The sequence below is a fragment of the Equus quagga genome, chromosome 10 (assembly GCF_021613505.1).
Source record: "Equus quagga isolate Etosha38 chromosome 10, UCLA_HA_Equagga_1.0, whole genome shotgun sequence".
Taxonomy (NCBI): Eukaryota; Metazoa; Chordata; class Mammalia; order Perissodactyla; family Equidae; genus Equus; species Equus quagga.
In genome coordinates this window covers 1,237,565-1,253,929 of record NC_060276.1, presented here as the reverse complement: position 1 = coordinate 1,253,929, position 16,365 = coordinate 1,237,565, and the positions used below count along the sequence as shown (strand labels likewise).

Genomic DNA, 16,365 nt, shown 5'->3' with positions numbered 1-16,365 from the left:
CGACGGTCAAGGGAGATGAGGCCCCAAACGCTCACTGGGACTTGGCATCAGGATCATGGAGACCTGGACAAGAGAGGTTTGGGGGGGGGGGCGCCGATAGGAGCGGATGGGAAAGGGGAAATCGGGGACAGCGAGTGCAGACCACTCTTGGGAGGGGCCGCGCTCTGGCTGTGGAGAGGACGACAAGAAAGTTCTGCAGTTGGAGGAGGATTTGGGGTCGAGGAGAAGCCAGAGGGTGTGTTCAGAGGTGAGAGATTGCAGCCCTTCCCACGTGCCTGCCCAGGGCCCCCTGGGAGGAGGGATGTGCTGAGGCGTGAGGGAAGGAAGAGCTCAAGCTGCTCAAGCTGGGGAGGGGGGCTTTGCCCCGGAGGAGCCGGCCCCTCCTCGAGAGCCCAGCTCCGGGGGGCCCTCCTGCCCCAGGTTCTCACCGCTCTGGACCGAGATGCGTCTTGTCGGAAGCATAAGTTGCGCCAGAAGCTGGAACAGATCATCACTCTCCTGTCCAGCAACAGTTAAGGGTGGCGGAACCGGTGAGGAGGGGCCTTTTCGGTCCTGAGCTGTCCTCCCGTTGAGGGGGGCGGCTCACGCCTGGGTCTGGGGGCTGAGCCCTGGATCGGGTGGCACGGGGGAGGTCACTGGGCCAGTGTGCCCCTGGCACACCTGGGCCCCCTTCATTAGTGCCTTGCTTTGGGCCCCACCGGGGTGGGGGCTGGGGGCGGAGGGGGAGAGGATGACAGGACCAAGCCCCGCACCCCAGCAGCAGCAATACCCTTAGCCTCCTGCCCTTGTGCCCAGGTGTTGCCACGGCCCCTGCCTTCCTTGCTATTTATACCCCCAACCACCTATTTATTTAATTTACCACCACCTCACTGTCTCCATCTGTAAATACGTGTCACCCCTGGCATGTTGCCAACTTCACTGACCTTCTCTCCTTGAGTCGTCCTGGCTCCCTTGTGACGTTGTCAGCCTTGGCCTAGCCTCTGGCACCTCACCCTTGCCATGGCTGGCCCCACCCATACCAGGAAGGCAGCCTCGGTGCCAGCAGCACTTGGGGTGGGATGATGCACCTGAAGCCGCCTTCAGACTGTGGCTGTGCCCAGGGGTCCCCCTGCAGCTGGGCCACAGCATCTCCCTTCAGACTTCTCGGGAGTTGGCCTGTCCTGTACAGGGCCCTGCTCTCTCTCAGACCCTGGAGAGCTAGAACCAGGCTTGTGCCGGGGCCTGACCTGGGCCCAGGGACTCCGGCTCTCCTTCCCCCGGCCCTACTGCCAAACGTCCTCAGTGTTGTCTGCACTTGCCCCCGACCCCCTTGTCCTCAGCTGCCCTGTCCTGCGCCCGCCCCAAGGGGCTGAGGCGGCAGTGCCTTAGTCCTTTGTCCTTCTGCCTCCTGTGAGGAATCAGGCCCTGTCTCGCAGTCCTGGAAACTCCATTCTCTCCTCTTTTGTTGCATGAGTTCTTCTTTGTTCGTGTAATTTTTTTTCCTAATTAAATGTTGGGAAAATAGAGTCAGTGTGTGGCTTTGTCCTTGAGGCAGGTGGGTGGTCGGAGAACATGGGAGCAGGTGGGGAGACTGCTGGACTGCAGATGAGCTGGACTCCCTTTGTGGGAGGAAGGGTAACTCATCGCAGGGTTTCTGAGGATTTGAGGAGGTCCAGGGCCATGTCCAACCCACCGGCAGGTCCTGGTGGCTCCACCTTCAAGATATATTCAGAATCACCTCACCTCGCCCCACCTCCACTGCTCCCAGCCTGGTCCAAGCCACCCTTGTCTCTTGCCTGGATGCCAATCTCCCTGCATCTGCCTTGCCCCTCCTTGGCCTGGTCTCAACGTGGGAGGCACTCGGATCCTGGTAAGATACAAGGTCTATCTTGTCCTGCTCTGTTTAAAACCCTCCAGTGGCTTCATTGTACCCAAACTCCTTCATGTCTGACAATTCTTTACTGTTCCAGCTATATCTCCATCATGATGCCCCCACTTCCCTCTTACTCCCCACTCCTGTTAAAGTAATGCAGGTGATGAGAAAGTGGGATGCAATTTTAAATGGAGTGGCCAGGACTGATATCTGAGTGAGCCAGGAACCCTGGGGGAAGAGAGTTCCAGACAGGAAAGAGCCCAGTGCAAAGGCCCTGAGGTAGGCGTGGGCCTGGGGTGTTTTTTGTTTTTTTTTTTTTTTTTTGAGGAAGATTAGCCCTGAGCTAACTACTGCCAATCTCCCTATTTTTGCTGAGGAAGACTGGCCCTGAGCTAACATCCATGCCCATCTTCCTCTACTTCATACGTGGGATGCCTACCACAGCATGGCTTTTGCCAAGTGGTGCCATGTCCGCACCTGGGATCTGAACCGGGGAGCCCTGGGCCGCCAAGAAGCAGAACGTGCGAACTTAACTGCTGCGCCACCGGGCCGGCCCCGGGCCTGGGGTGTTTTAGAAAGGGGAGGAGGCCAATCAATGTGGCTGGATCAGAGTGAGCAAGGTGGAGAGGGGAGGAGAGGAGGCCAGAGTGGAAGCAGGCTGGGTCACATCGGACTCTGTAGGCCACCATAAGGACCTTGGCTTTGTCTCTGAGTGAGAGGGGAGCCCAGGGAGGGTTGGAAACAGAGGGGTTTCATGACCTGACTTAGGCGTTAAAGCTGCCTGCAGCTTCAGCAGTCCATCCATGGGGCCAAGGCAGTGAACTGTGGTAGTGGTTATGTGTCTGTATGTGTTTGCCAAAACTCTGGACCTGTGCACCTAAAAAGGGGGAAGTTGACAGTGTGGAAATTAGACCTCACCAAAGCTGACTTCCAACACAGACAAGGAAACAAAAAGAAGAGGTGAAAGAGTAAAGGGAAAGCCATGTGATCCAGGCACAAGATTCCAGCCCAGAGAAAGGGAAGTCCCAAGATGACAGCTGTGCAGGCAGGCGACCTAGAGAGACCCAGATAGGAAGAGGAAAGAGGACTCCAAGGAAGATGGTTTTAAACATTATCATTATGAGATAAGAGAAGCTAAGCCAATGGAAAACTAAACAAGGCAGTTTTTAACCTCAGGGAAAATAGAAACCGCAAGAAATGAATAGAACTATTTTGGGAGGAGGGGGCGGGGAAGCGGAGTGGATAATGGTGTAAAAGAGCTAAATTCTCATCTATCTGTCAATAATTAAGGTCTTAAAAGTGATTTTAAAAAAGAGAGAAAGAGACCCTCACTGTAGCCACTAGAGCTGCTGCATGCTGTCAGGTGAGATTCTTCATCATCATCAGGACCACTGCCACAGCCCCGTCAACAGCATCTCTCTCCCTCCAACCCACAACATCAGAGCTGTCCAAGTTCTGCAGTGGCGGACTATGTCCAGGCATACTGAGTGACAGGGACTGGACCTACCGTCCCACTTGAAACACCCCAAAAGACAGACAACAGATCTGAACTACAGGTTTGGAGACACCGGCTATCAGGCAGGGAAGGACAGTGGTCTCTTGGAGCTTGGGACAAATGAGTAAGCCCTGCAGTTGCCCCAGCTGACTGACTGGAGAGGGCGTTTCCTGATGGGGCCCAACGGACACCCTGAGTTTAGGAGATGGAACCGAAACTCTGAGCACCTAGAGTTGGCAGGGACAGGGGACCAGAGAGAAGAGAGCTGCAGAGGGAGAGAACCTTCATATCCGCAGGGGGTCCTGCTGAAGCAATCTGCAGACCACTGATCAGCACAAGTGTGTGAGGAAACTACTGGAGGGAGGCCGTGAAAGGACCCCTCCCTTCCCCCAAAGGATGAAAGGTTAACTATGCCCAGCCCTACAGCAGGACAGGGACTAGTGGCTGCCCACCCCCCACTGGCCAAAATGGCAAACCTCATAATTCAGGCGGCCTTGGGCAGGGTGCTCAGAAGGGTCTCGTCTCAGGGTCATGGAAAAAAATGACTCTGACACTGAAAGCTGCTCTGGTGTCACGCAGCAAATCTTCAAAGCAAGACTCAAAAGGATCCGACTGTTTCCGAGTCACTTAACACACCCCAGAGCAAAGCTCAGGAAGATGTTGAGGAATACAAAGGTAGCCAGCACACAAGGGAAAATCATAATGCCTGGCATCCAATCGAAAATTACCAGGCATGCAGAGCAGCGGGAAAATCCAACTCATAAGGAGGAGAGAAATCAAGCAATACGAGGCATCCAGATTGGAAAGAAGAAAAACCTGCCTTTATTTGCAGACATGATCACCTATGTAGAAAATCTGATGGATTCTACAAAGGAGCTACCAGAATAAGTGAGTTTAGCAAGGCTGCAGGCTACGACATATTTTACAGGGAGCTAACTTCTTCCAACAAAAGGCTTAAACAGTTGTCCCACCACTTTCTCTTCACTGATCTGAGACTAGGCCAGGAAGCCACAAGGCTCCTACTCCAGAATTTTTGGGGTATTTTTGTTGTTCTCATGCAAACTAAGTTTTTAAAAAATTTTGCTGAGGTGACCCAGTGGTGACAACGATGTGGGAAACCAACATTTTGTTGAGAAGGCACATTCTCTGGAGAGCAATTTTGCACCGTACGTTGAGAGCTTTAAAAAAATAGTAAATATTGAACGTGGTAATCCTACCTCTTATAATCTTAAGCAAACCATCATTCATGCAAAGATCTATATACAAGAATTCCATTGAATCATTACCTATAATATGGCAAAAATTGAAAATAATTTAAATGTTCAATAATTACATCATAATTTATCTTTTATGCATTTATTCAATAATGCTTTTGAGAATTTTTATAAAAAGTTCACGTTAGATGAAAAATATCAGGAAAAATCCTAAACTTGCAAGATACTATGTATCATCTATTATTGTTAAATATTTACTATACAAATTTAACTATAAAACTAAGAAAATATTCCAAGATGTTGACAGTAGTTAATAGTGAATGACAGGACCCATCTTCTTCCATTTCCTAAATTGTCTTCAATTGCCTAGCACTACTGGACCATCTGAATCCCGAACCTGCCCTCCAACCTGAGGACAAAAGCAAGAATATTAGGAGGTGCAGTAGCTGAAAAGGAACTCAGACACGGAACAGTAGCTCAGTTTTATTTTCTGCTGTAATAAACATTTAAGCACCAAACAAAACAAGTGGACCCTGAGCGCCCAAGGGCCATACAGCCAAGGATTAGGCTCCCGTAAGAAAGTGGCAACTACTGCGGGAACCTAGGGAGGGTACACTGACCAGGACAGGACACAAGGTTAGACCTTAGCCCCCTCTCCCCAGCCGAGGCTTAGCGGGAAACAGGGGGCCCAAAGCGCTGCATGGTCCGCACCACCAGGGAAAGCTGGTCAAGAAAGTTGATGATGGAAATTCGGAGGAGGCGAGAATCTTCAGCTCTCCAGCGGCTAAAAGGGAGGGGAAAAGAAATTCAATTTGGAGGCGGTGACTCCTCCCCTTCCTTGCTCTGCCCCTCAGGCATCCATTACAGCGAACCCTTTGCCATGCGCATTAGAGCGCCCTCTCAGGTGGAGACGGGTCCAGCGGACCACGTCCCCTCTCTGGACCTAACTCTCGTCTCCGTGACTCCAGTAGAGCGCCCCTCGGTGGCCTGGCCACCCGCTGCCAACCCCACCGAGCCCCTATTAGAATTTACACCGCCAGGACGCTGCCAATCACTGAGAGCTCCTTCCAAACCGCCCCTCGGTGGGGTTCCGCATCTGGGGCCAGGGACCCATGGGCGATCTCCGCCTCTAAGGAGGACGGGAAAGGCACGCTGAGGGCGCTGGTGGAGATTCGGTTAAGGCACCATTCAATACCGACTCGGCCTCGGGCTCCCTCTCAGGCCACCCTGACAAGTCTCCTTCCCTTCAGGACTGCTTCCACCCGGTCCAAACCACTCTTGGCCCTAGTCCTCCCCAGCCACCCCGTACCCCCCTGCTCTCATTTCTTCTCCCGCCAGACCACTCCCAGCCCCAGCCTCCTCCGGCTCCCCTTTCCGCCCCTAGGCTGCTCACCGACCCGTTTGTCCCCTGCAGCTCAACTCCCCGCCGCAGGCAGCCCCCAGCCCATTCCCCGCTGTCCCCTCGGGTAGGATACAACATGTGTAGTCGGCTTTCCAGCCTTCTGGCTGTGGACGCGGCGTCTACCCCCGGCCCTGAGGCGTGCTGTACTCGCGTGACGCGCGGAGCTCCGCCGGCTGCAGATGCCGCCGCGCCCCCACCGCCCCGGAGGCCCTGGCCGTCCTGGCCGTCCTGGCCGTCCCGGCAGTCGGCGCCGCCCGCCCCGCCGCCTGCGCCTGCGTCTGCTGCCTGCATGGCGGCCGCGCCCCGCCTTCGACTCCGCCCTCTCCTCCGGCCGCTAAGGAACTGTGGCTCCTTCCCGAAGCTCCGCCCCTTCGCGCTGACTCTGCCCCGCGCGCCTGCGCAAACAGACCCCACTGAGGCCGCCGGGCGCGTGGTTGATTCCCGCCCAACCGACCCTGCTGGAGGCTAGGGATTCCGTTGGCCGCGGAGAAACTGAGGCTCCCTCCAGAAGCCCCACCTCTTCGTGCATGACTCGACCCCAAGACGCCTGCGCAAACAGGTCCCCAGTGAGGCCTCAGTTCCCGCCCAGCCAGCCCTGTGGCCCGCGGGCCCCGGGAGACCCCGTGGCTGCCTAGCCAATGAGCACTCCCTCACGAAGCTCCGCCCCTTGGCGCCCAGTACAACTGGGGATCCCCAGGGCGCCTGCACAAACAGACACCCTGTGATTCCGCTGGGCGCGAGACTATTTCCCACCCAGCCAGCCCAGGCAAGGGCTCCTGGAGACCCTGTCAGCTGCCTAGCCAATGAGCGCTCCCTCATGAAGCTCCGCCCTTCAGAGCTTGATATGACCCCAGTGCGCCTGCGCAAAGATACCCGCTGTGATTCCATTGGGCGCATGACTGGTTCCTGCCCAGCCAGCCCTGCCCCGCCCGGGGACACCTGGTTGGGTGCCTAGCCAATGAATGCTCCCTCATGAAGCTCTGCCCCGTAGAACGACATGTGACCCCAGTTCGCCTGCGCAAACCTGCCTCATTATCGGTCCCCGCCAAGACCTCGTGTGAGGCCAGCAGATGCGTGGCCGGTTTCCCGCTATACTTCTTCACGGAACCGAATGACCCCAAGAGATGTGCCTCGACGTCCTTGCAGTGATTTGTGGAGGGAGGTGGAACAGGATAGTCCCCGGGGGATGCTGCTCTGCACCCCGCCCCCATTGGCGATGTAGGCAGAGAAACCAGAGGGGGCTTTAAAGAGGTCAACGACCCCATCAGATATACTTTTTAGAAAGATCACTAAGTGGGCCTTGTGGAGGTCAAGCCTGCCAGCAGGGAGGCCCACAGAGAGGAAAGGAGAGAAATGATAGGAGCCTGAAGTAAAGTAATGGCAGTGAGAACAGGGCTACTGTCATGTGTGAAACATCAGAATGTAAGACTAAAATCATTAAAACCCCAATTGGGGAAATTACTGTATATATGCGTAGAAATCCTAGAACAGTACACCAAAATGTAAATACTCATCCTGATGTGATGGGATTGTGGATGATTTTAACTTCCTTTTTGTGCTTTCCCGAAAATTTTTGACAATGATCTCTCATGACATCTTTAATCAAAAATAAGTTTTTACTGGCTTCCCAGTGGCGTAGTGGTTAAGGTCGCCCGCTCGGCTTCAGCGGCCGGGGTTCGTGGGTTTGGATCCTGGCGGGGACCCATACACTGCACATCGAACCATGCTGTGGCAGCATCTCACATGCAAGAACTAGAGGAACATACAACTAGGACAGAGAACTGTGCACTGGGGCTTTGGGGAGGGAAAAAGAGGAAGATCGGCAACAGATTGTTCCTCACCAAAAAAAAACAACACCTAAAAAAATGTTTTTGAAGTGACATGAAATTCTTGGTGGGGATTGTCATTAGTTTTCTATTTTCCTCCTTTGTAATCAAAAGGCAGGACATGAAGCTGAATTATGTTATCAAATCTCGTTGGATCTCTCCTCAGAATAGATCCTAAATCAGCCCACTTCTCTCCCTTTCCATTGCTAGTCCCCAGGGGGAGACACATCTCTTCCTGAGCTCCTTCAACAGCTTCCTGACTGGTTTTCTTCTTCCCTTGCACCTCTACAGCCTGTTCTCCACACAGCAGAATCTGTTCTTAATTTTTAATATAAACCACATCATAATCTCATCCCTGCTTAAAAGCCTAAAATGATTTCCCATTGCCCTTGGAATCAAATCCAAATTCCTTGCCATAGCTTATAAAAGCCATGTGTGACCTGTCTCCCCACTCCTCCACCCCCACTTGCCTGCTTGCTCATTCTCGGCAACCTCTGTGGCCTTCTCTCTGCTCCTGACCAAGGGTGGCCTGCCCCCAGCCCTTTGCACTTACTCTGCTATTTGGAAGACTGTGTCGGCAAACTTTCCCCTGGCTGGCTCCTTGTCATTAGGGTCTTGGCTCCAATGTCACCTCTGAGAGGGCTTCTGAATCACCAATCTGGCATACTACCCCCAGGCACACTTCACATTTGCCCATTTAAATTTGCTGCATAGCAGGGGGCCAGCCCCATGGCCGAGTGGATAAGTTCACGTGCTTGGCTTCGGCGTCCCAGGGTTTCGCCTGTTTGGATCCTGGGCACGGACATGGCACTGCTCGTCAGGCCATGCTGAGGCAGTGTCTCACATGCCACAACTAGAAGGACCCACAACTAAAAAAATATATACAACTGTATACTGGGGGGATGTGGGGAGAAAAAGCAGGAAAAAAAAAGATTGGCAACAGTTAGCTCAGGTGCCAATCTTTAAAAAAAAATAAATTTGCTGTATAGCATTTCTAATAATCTGAAATTAGTTTGTTGCTTGTCGAATGAAACAGAATATTAACTAAGCACCAGACTGGAGCACAGATTCGGAACCAGCAATCCCACATGTAGGAAGTTACTTCACAAATAGGAAACAACACATCCACAAAGCTACTTACTGTAACATAATTGGTCATAGAAAACTAATGGACGCAAGGTACATGTTCATCAGCAGGGAACTGGTGAAATGAACTATGGTACATTCATAAAATAGTCCTAAGCAGCAGTAAAAAAGAATGAAAATTTCTAATGAAAAATGAAGTGATTTCCAGGATATATTGTTATGTGAAAAAAGCACAGCGCAAAGGACACACACGCTCCCAGACATACGTGCTTATTGGAAAAAAAGAAAAGACAGAGGAAGGAGAAACCCAAAACTAATGAAAATGGTCACCTCTATGGGATTGAGATGGGCCTGGGATTTCTTGGAATATACCCTTTTGTGTAGTTTTGACTTTGAACCATGTGAATATTTTACATGTTCAAAAATACATTTGAAAAGAGTGAAAAAAATCAAAATGCTAAAATTGAATAAAAGCAAACACAGTGAGCCTAAGCGCATATGCAACTGATAACAAAAGCACACGGAGTGGACAGTTTAGGTGCCTTTGAGCTCAGCTCTCTGACCAGACTGCCTTCATGGGATGTCTTCTAAGGACCGAAAGAATTGGCTTTCCTCTTAGTATGTTTATTGTCAACAATGGTGGTGATGAGGCGGTTTTGGGTGTACTTTAAGATAGACTCTGTCTGATAGAGCAAATGAGTAACTACATGCAGTTTGGGAACCAGAATTCTCACTGGAGTGAGGGAAGATGGGCAAGAACTGTGATGTTGGATTGGAATTGGGGATTGCAGTGTGAACCCTTAAAAATATATATTTCCGGGGCTGGCCCCGTGGCCGAGTGGTTAAGTTCGCACGCTCCGCTGCAGGCGGCCCAGTGTTTCGTTGGTTCGAATCCTGGGCGCGGACATGGCACTGCTCAGCAAACCACGCTGAGGCAGCGTCCCACATGCCACAACTAGAAGGACCCACAACGAAGAGTATACAACTATGTACCGGGGGGCTTTGGGGAGAAAAAGGAAAAAAAAATTTGTTTAATACAAAAAATGTATATATATATTTTCCAGTTTGATCCAGTGAAAGAGTCTGGAAGCAATGACACCCCAGTAACAATGAACATACCCTGCACCCAGACCTTGGTTTCTCAGTACCAGTCACCACTAAAAGGACCAGAGCTCCAGGGCTGGCCCCAGTGGATAAGTTCGCGTGCTCCACTTTGGCGGCCCAGGGATCGCTGGTTCGGATCCTGGGCGCAGACTGAGCACCGCCTGTCAGGCCACGCTGAGGCGGCGTCCCACATAACAGAACTAGAGGGACCTACAACTAGAATATACAACTATGTACTGGGGAGCTTTGGGGAGAAGAAGGAAAAAAAACGAAGATTGGCAACAGATGTTAGCTCAGGGCCAATCTTTAAAAAAAAAAATAAGAAAGGGGGGTGGGAAAGGACCAGAGCTCTTTGGAGAAACGGTTAATTTTAGGGCTGGGGCGGGAAATACACGAGCTGAGCCCGGAGCACCTTGTGGTGGTTGAACAATGAAAGAATGAGGCGTGTCAAAGGGACACAGGAGCCAGCTGGAGAGAAGCAAGCTAGAACAGCTTGAGCATCCGAAAGGGTATGAACCATTTTGTAGAGGAGTGTGACGAGGAGCGGGCAGCAGGAAAGTGCTGGAGTGCTGGCAATATTCTCTATTTCTGCCTGGAGGGGATAGATACATGGGATATTCACTTTAAAGGTCTATTGTGCTGTACACTGATGATTTATGCACAGTACTGTACACATGCTGTAGACCAATAAAAATGATCCCCAAATGACACTCTTGGATTCTAAGTTGTTGAATAAAAAAATGATGCATCCACCATGATAATCGAGAAAAGAGAGCAGGGAAAAAGGAAAGCTCTTTATAGAGAAATACCAACTAACAATTGTGGAAAGAAAGAAAGCATCAGAAAACCAGCATTTTGGGGCCGGCCCGGTGGCGCAGAGGTTAAGTGCGCACGTTCCGCTTCAGTGGCCCGGGGTTTGCTGGTTCTGATCCGGGGTGCGGACATGGCACCGCTTGGCACGCACGCCATGCTGTGGTAGGTGTCCCACATGTAAAGTAGAGGAGGATGGGCACGGATGTTAGTTCAGGGCCAGTCTTCCTCAGCACAAAAAAGACGAGGATTGGCGGCAGATGTTAGCTCAGGGCTAATCTTCCTCAAAAAAAAACCCCCAAAAAACAAAACAAAACAAAACAAAAAAAGAAAACCAGCGTTTTGCAGCCACCAACACAATTCCTTCTGGCCAGGCTCACCCTTGGATGGTGAAACCGTTAGATGAAGGTTGCTGGGCACAGGATATGCACAGGGTTTCGAGGTATTACCCCAGATACTCGTGCATTCGGAAGGGAACATGCAACTTTGCAACGGAGAGACCTGGCAGCCACCACCTTGACCACTGAGCCTCCCCTCCCCTACAGTGGGACAGCCTGCTCCCGAGTGCCTGCTGATGCTGTTGGGGGGCAGGGGGAGGGGGACAGCAACTTGTCAGAGCACTTAGGCTGAATCTAACAAGGAAGGAATCAGGCAAATCCAGACTCTGGAACATTCTACAAGGCAAATGCTCTGGACTCTTCCAAAAATATTGTTGCCTGATTGCCTATGGAGAAGGGAGAGTTGGGAGAAGCAAAGGTGGCCTCCCACTGCCTGTCATTAAAAGCCTGGCTGAGTGGCATTGCCATTCATCGAGGTGGGTCGTGGAGAAAATGTGCGTGCTGAGGGGCTGCCCAGTGCTGGACGTGGGTGCTAAGAGGGAAGGAGCTGTGTCTGTGAGTCCCAATGTGGCCAGCATTTGGGACATGGTGGGCACTCAGTGAGTGTGTGCTGAAGGAGAGCCAGGAGCTGTCTCAGAGTCCCACCCTGGAGATGTGGCCTGGAGCTCAGGAGAGAGGGCCCGGGTGAGCTGCAGACATGGGGGTGAAGCACAGAAATGGAAATGAAGGTGGACAAGCTCCCCTGGGGAGTGATACAGAGAGAGAAGAAAAGGGTCTGGGGACAGAGCCCTGTAGCCCCCCAACATTAAGAGGTAGAGCGTGTGGGAGGGAAGAACCAGCAAAGAAGCCAGAGAAGGAGTGAGCAGTGAAGTGGAAGAAAAAGCACGAGAGTGAGGGCAGAAGAGGGTGGGAGTGAGGACCGCCAGAGGTGTGCGGAAGGGGGAGGTCCTCAGGTGCCCAGGGGGGCCGCTCCGTCTGCTTGGAAGGTGACGGGGTGGTTGTCTCTTGCGCAGGCTTTTCAGGACCCAGAGGTCTGAGGCTCGCCACAGCTGCCACATCTGCTCCTTGGAGTGCTTGGCCTGGCCAAGCAGCGGCCCTGTCAGATCTATTGGACCTGGCTAGGCCTGTAAGGTGCCAGCAAATTGTGGGCACAGCTAATTTCTCGCCTGGGCACCTCCAAGTCAACGAGCCCCACCCCAAAGCAAATGCTGCTCTCCTCTGAGTACCCCCCTCCTCCCACGTGCCCTCAGGAAATGGTACCACAAGCATCTCATTCCAGGTGCTAGACCATTTCTGTCTGAGAGGCTGCTTTAGCTGGGCCCTTCACTCATCCTGCTGTCTCCTAGTATCATTGTGATCACAACAGAGCCTGAGAGACGCAAGATGTCCCTGGGGCTCAGGGATTGTCCTGAGGCCACTCCCCTAGGAGCAGGCAGAGGGTCTCAGGGCCCCACAGTGGGTAGGGGACAAGGGATAGCAGTGGGTCAGCACCCACACCCCGGGTGGACACTTGGCTTGGAGGAGCATCAGGCCTGCAGTAAACATTCTGACCCCTGTTGAAGGATCTCAGCAGTTGGAGCCTGCAGGTGTACATGGGGCCACCCCTGGTATCTAGGGGCAAAGGTGGGGTGCAGCCTGTGACCCCTCCATCTTCTCATGGAGTCCTCAGTCTCCTCTCATGACGGCTGGGGCCTGGACAAGAGCTTCCCCGGCCTTGTCCTACCGGGGCCTCCCATCTCTTATCCCGGCAGCATTTCCTCCCTCTCTTGTCTTCCCGCCCTCAACCTGCCCACCCCTCCCCTGCCACAGCTACATATTCCTGCACAGACAAGTTTCTGGAATGAGGGGTTCCCAGTCACTGACACTGACTCCTCCCCTACCCACCCTGCAACTGCTTCTTGCCCCCCAACATCAGTGATGACCTTCTCCTTACTAAGGCCAGGGGTGGCTCCCTCTTGCCCTCACTTTGCCTGTTGGGAGCACTGGACAACCCCCCTTCCTGGAGGGGCATTCCTGGCTTCCGACACCGAGCTCTCCCCGTGGCCTTGTGTTTGGGCATGCTCCTTGGCCTCTACCACATCTCCAGTCAGTAAAGTTCCTCAAGGCCCAGTCCTTTCCCCTCTTCATGCCACACTCTCGGGGATGCCGCCTCATCCGTCCTCAGCTTCTAGGGTGCCCTGTCCACAGGTAACTCCTGAACATTGTTGTCGAAGGCTGCACAGGGCTTTGGAATCGGACCTGGCCTGGGTGCCAGCCAGCTCTTCTGTCAGCAAGGCTCCCACCACACACCCTGAAGACTCCACTCCTGTCTCCATGTCCAGCCCAATCTCTCCGCTGAGTTCCTGCCCCCATATCCAACTGCCCAGTGAATGGCTCCTAACCACCACATGGCTCTGTCATTCCTGAGTGGAGAGGCGCTGACACAAGGGACTCAGTGACCATCTAAGGTCTGTCTGAAACTCACATCCGCGTGTCACTCCCCTGCAGTGGACCAGTCAGCCCTCCCCGAGAACCTGGCTTTTGGTTGAGAATCCCCTTCTCCCTCCGGCAGCCCATGGGTGTCCAGGTGCCTGGCCTCCCACTGCCCACCTCATCCCCAGCCAAAATGATCAGAGGCACAATCTGGTTCTGACCAACGAAAGGACTGTTTATTTGTCAGGGGCATCTGAGAAAAAAGCTACACTACAGGGCAAGTAGGTGCTCCTTGCTGGCTGTGAACGAGGGATTCAGTGGAATCTTCAGGCAGCCATCTTTTGATCCTGAGGCGGCAGCCTGGGATGAAGCAGACACTGCAGAGTGCAGAAGGGAGGTAGGAAGAAACTGGGTATTTGGTGAAATTGTTCATCTGCTGCCAATACCGCTGGACTTCTCAGCTTCGTAAACCAGTAAGTTTCCTTTATTGTTTAAACCAACTTCCTCTACGGTTAAACCAATTATTGGAAACCAAAAGCAGCCTAGCTAATATAGTTCCTTTTGGATAAAAGTCAAGGTCTCATATTCACCTTTAGTGCGATTTAAAATTTCAACATAAACTTCCTGACTCAAAATAAATGAGAGCATTGGTAAGTCACATGAGCTGCCAGACCACACAGGCTCCTAAGCAGGCCCTGTTTTCTATTCTCGGCTCTCAGGTGGGGCCAGGGGCTTCTGTGGACTCTTCAAAGCCTTCGCCCCTTAGGCCTCTGTTTGTCTTCCCATCCTGGGGACCCAGTGTTCACCCAACAAGGCCCAGGCAGGAGGGCAGCTTCCTTCCTGCCTTGGCCACCCCAGATGCCCTCCTCTAAGGAGCAGGTGCCCAGATGATCTCTAGTGCCCACACCAGGCAGGGTGGGAGGACCACTACCACCAGCCCATGCTTCTTCTCCCTCCCCAGCACCCTGAGGTCTCCTCTCAGCCAGTGAGGGGTGTGCAAAGTGGAAGCCCTTGTACACACATGGCAGGGGAAGGGGCCCTTCCACGCTGTGGGTGAGCACAGGGTACAGGGGCCTCGTCGAGGCCTAGCTCTGGCACTGCCTTGAGTGACCTCAAGCCAGTCACCTGTCATTCCTAGGGGGTGAGAACTGCCCATGTCCAGGAGGAGACAAGCAGAGAGGGTGCCTAGACAAGAGCTGTGACACTAAGGGCTGGGACACCTCATCTCTGGGCCATGTTTGGCCATTACTCCACTTTTGGCCTCAGTTTGTTTATGGAACATGACGGGGAGGATGGCTGCCGACTCCTCACCCTGGTGCTGGGGTAAGGATGAAGGAAATTGACTGAGGTTTAAGGACCGGCCCTCATTGTGCAGAGCTAACAGCTGGGGACCAACATGGCACAGGGACTTGCTTGAAGTCACACTACAGAGCTGGGCGTTCATCCCCGATTCCCCAACCTGCTTGTCTCTCGTCGAGTGCACTCTGGCTGCAGCAGCTGAGGGGCCTCGGGGCTGGCTGTCACCTGGCCTCCCACCAATGCTGGACCACCTGTCAGGTGACAGGACTGGGCAGCAGGGGCCAGCTGCTTCCCCTTTCAGGCCTGGAAAGGAGTCACTTGAGGGTTTATTCTCAGTGGGCTAAACATGAAATGCCAGAGCCCATCCCTCGGAGCCCTTCCAAACAGCCCCTCTCTCCTTCTTACCCTGAGGCACTTCTAGAAGCTGGCTGGACTCAGATTCTGGCTCTCTCACTTCACTGCCAGGAGCCTCGGCTGTCCCACCTTCTGTGCGAGGTGCCTGGCACCTAGCGAGAGCCGGGTCCGGACACCTGCCAGCTAGTATTATTGTGAGCCAAATTGCAACATGAGAACACATTTAATGCTACATGCAGCTTGCAGCCTGGCTGCGCTCCTCCCCACACTCCAAGAATCCTCTTAGGAGAACCCCTTCTCCATAGCTTCAGTCACTTCAGGGTGCAGGAAGCGGCTAGCCAAGCGTTCGATGTCATCCAGAGTCAGGCGGCTCAAGGACCTCTCGTAATCCTGAGGAGACAAGGCCAGGAGGATTCAGGGGGTGTCAGTGCGGGGTACACGGTGACAGAGGTGGGGGCTGGGAGCAGCGGGGCCAGGAGGGGCCAGCCAGGGCTCCCTCTCACCCTCTGCAGTTGATCCAGGACTCTGCTGGCATCTGCAGCGCTGAAGTGGCGGGCCAAGACTTTGGAGATCAGCTGCCAGGCAGGTGGGGGTGGGGCCGGGGTCTCAGCCAGTCTCCGGGTAGTGCTTTCTTCCAGTAACACCTTCTCCAGAGGTCTGACCACTAGGTTGAGCTTGGAATTGGGCCCAATGCTGTAATCGGAGAGTCTCTTCCCATCTGTCAAAGAGAGATTAAGTTGTCACCCACAGCGGTGGGGGTGGCTTCAGGGAGCCCAGGCCGAGCGCTGCCGCTGCTGGCTGAGGGGGGTTCGGCCACCTCCCGGAGGGTCCAGCGGCCAGCGCGCCGTTCCTCACACGCTGCCCGGGCTCGGCCTGGGTATCCTGTCCCCCGACTTCCTGCGGGGCTCCCTGGACGTCTCTCCCCGGTTACCTGCCAGGGCCTTGCCCTTGAACAGCAGCCGCTGCTGGCGCACCGGGACGTTCAGTTTCTCGGAGACCAGATGTTTCAGCGTGGACACGAGCTCGTCCTCCGACACCTGGCCGGGCCGAGGGTGGGAGGCCAGGGTTGAGCCCGCATGCCCGCCGAGGGCGCTCTCCCGGCCTCCCCGGCGCAGCCGGCCCGCCCGCCCCGGCCCCGGCCCCGGCCCGCCCGGCCCTGCGCCCGGGGCTGGG

At 53.8% G+C, this 16,365-nt stretch overlaps 3 protein-coding genes across 3 annotated transcripts in view; 1 reads left to right on the top strand and 2 right to left on the bottom strand.

Moving 5' to 3' along the window:
- The window catches only part of PLXNA3 (plexin A3), a 15,482-nt gene extending 13,977 nt beyond the window's left edge, over positions 1-1,505 (top strand). The window contains exon 33 of the mRNA XM_046673655.1: positions 421-1,505. Coding sequence (XP_046529611.1) covers positions 421-516 — 96 coding nt within the window. The 3' untranslated portion in view covers positions 517-1,505. The remainder of the gene's footprint in view (positions 1-420) is intronic.
- A 3,525-nt stretch (positions 1,506-5,030) lies between these two features.
- On the bottom strand, positions 5,031-6,274 carry LAGE3 (L antigen family member 3). Its single transcript, XM_046673412.1, has 3 exons — positions 6,037-6,274; positions 5,594-5,722; positions 5,031-5,345 (listed from the first exon to the last, which is right to left on the bottom strand). Exons 1-3 carry the CDS (start codon positions 6,252-6,254, stop codon positions 5,231-5,233), a joined length of 462 nt encoding a protein of 153 aa, XP_046529368.1. The 5' UTR covers positions 6,255-6,274; the 3' UTR covers positions 5,031-5,230.
- A 7,479-nt stretch (positions 6,275-13,753) lies between these two features.
- Positions 13,754-16,365, bottom strand: part of UBL4A (ubiquitin like 4A) — a 3,433-nt gene continuing 821 nt past the window's right edge. Inside the window, exons 2-4 of the mRNA XM_046673691.1 lie at positions 16,124-16,360; positions 15,696-15,910; positions 13,754-15,582 (exon numbers count right to left, since the gene is read on the bottom strand). Of these exons, the coding sequence (XP_046529647.1) occupies positions 15,475-15,582; positions 15,696-15,910; positions 16,124-16,360 (560 nt within the window). The 3' untranslated portion in view covers positions 13,754-15,474. The remainder of the gene's footprint in view (positions 15,583-15,695; positions 15,911-16,123; positions 16,361-16,365) is intronic.

What these genes read in the sequence shown, in the direction of transcription:
- LAGE3 (XM_046673412.1), bottom strand. Translation starts at nt 6,254, where the DNA reads ATGCAGGCAGCAGACGCAGGCGCAGGCGGCGGGGCGGGCGGCGCCGAC. An exon ending in GAAAGCCGACTACACATGTT is followed by an intron (nt 5,723 to 6,036) that starts GTATCCTACCCG and finishes AATCTCCACCAG; the next exon opens with CGCCCTCAGCGTGCCTTTCC. An exon ending in ATTGGCAGCGTCCTGGCGGT is followed by an intron (nt 5,346 to 5,593) that starts GTAAATTCTAAT and finishes CCTCCCTTTTAG; the next exon opens with CCGCTGGAGAGCTGAAGATT.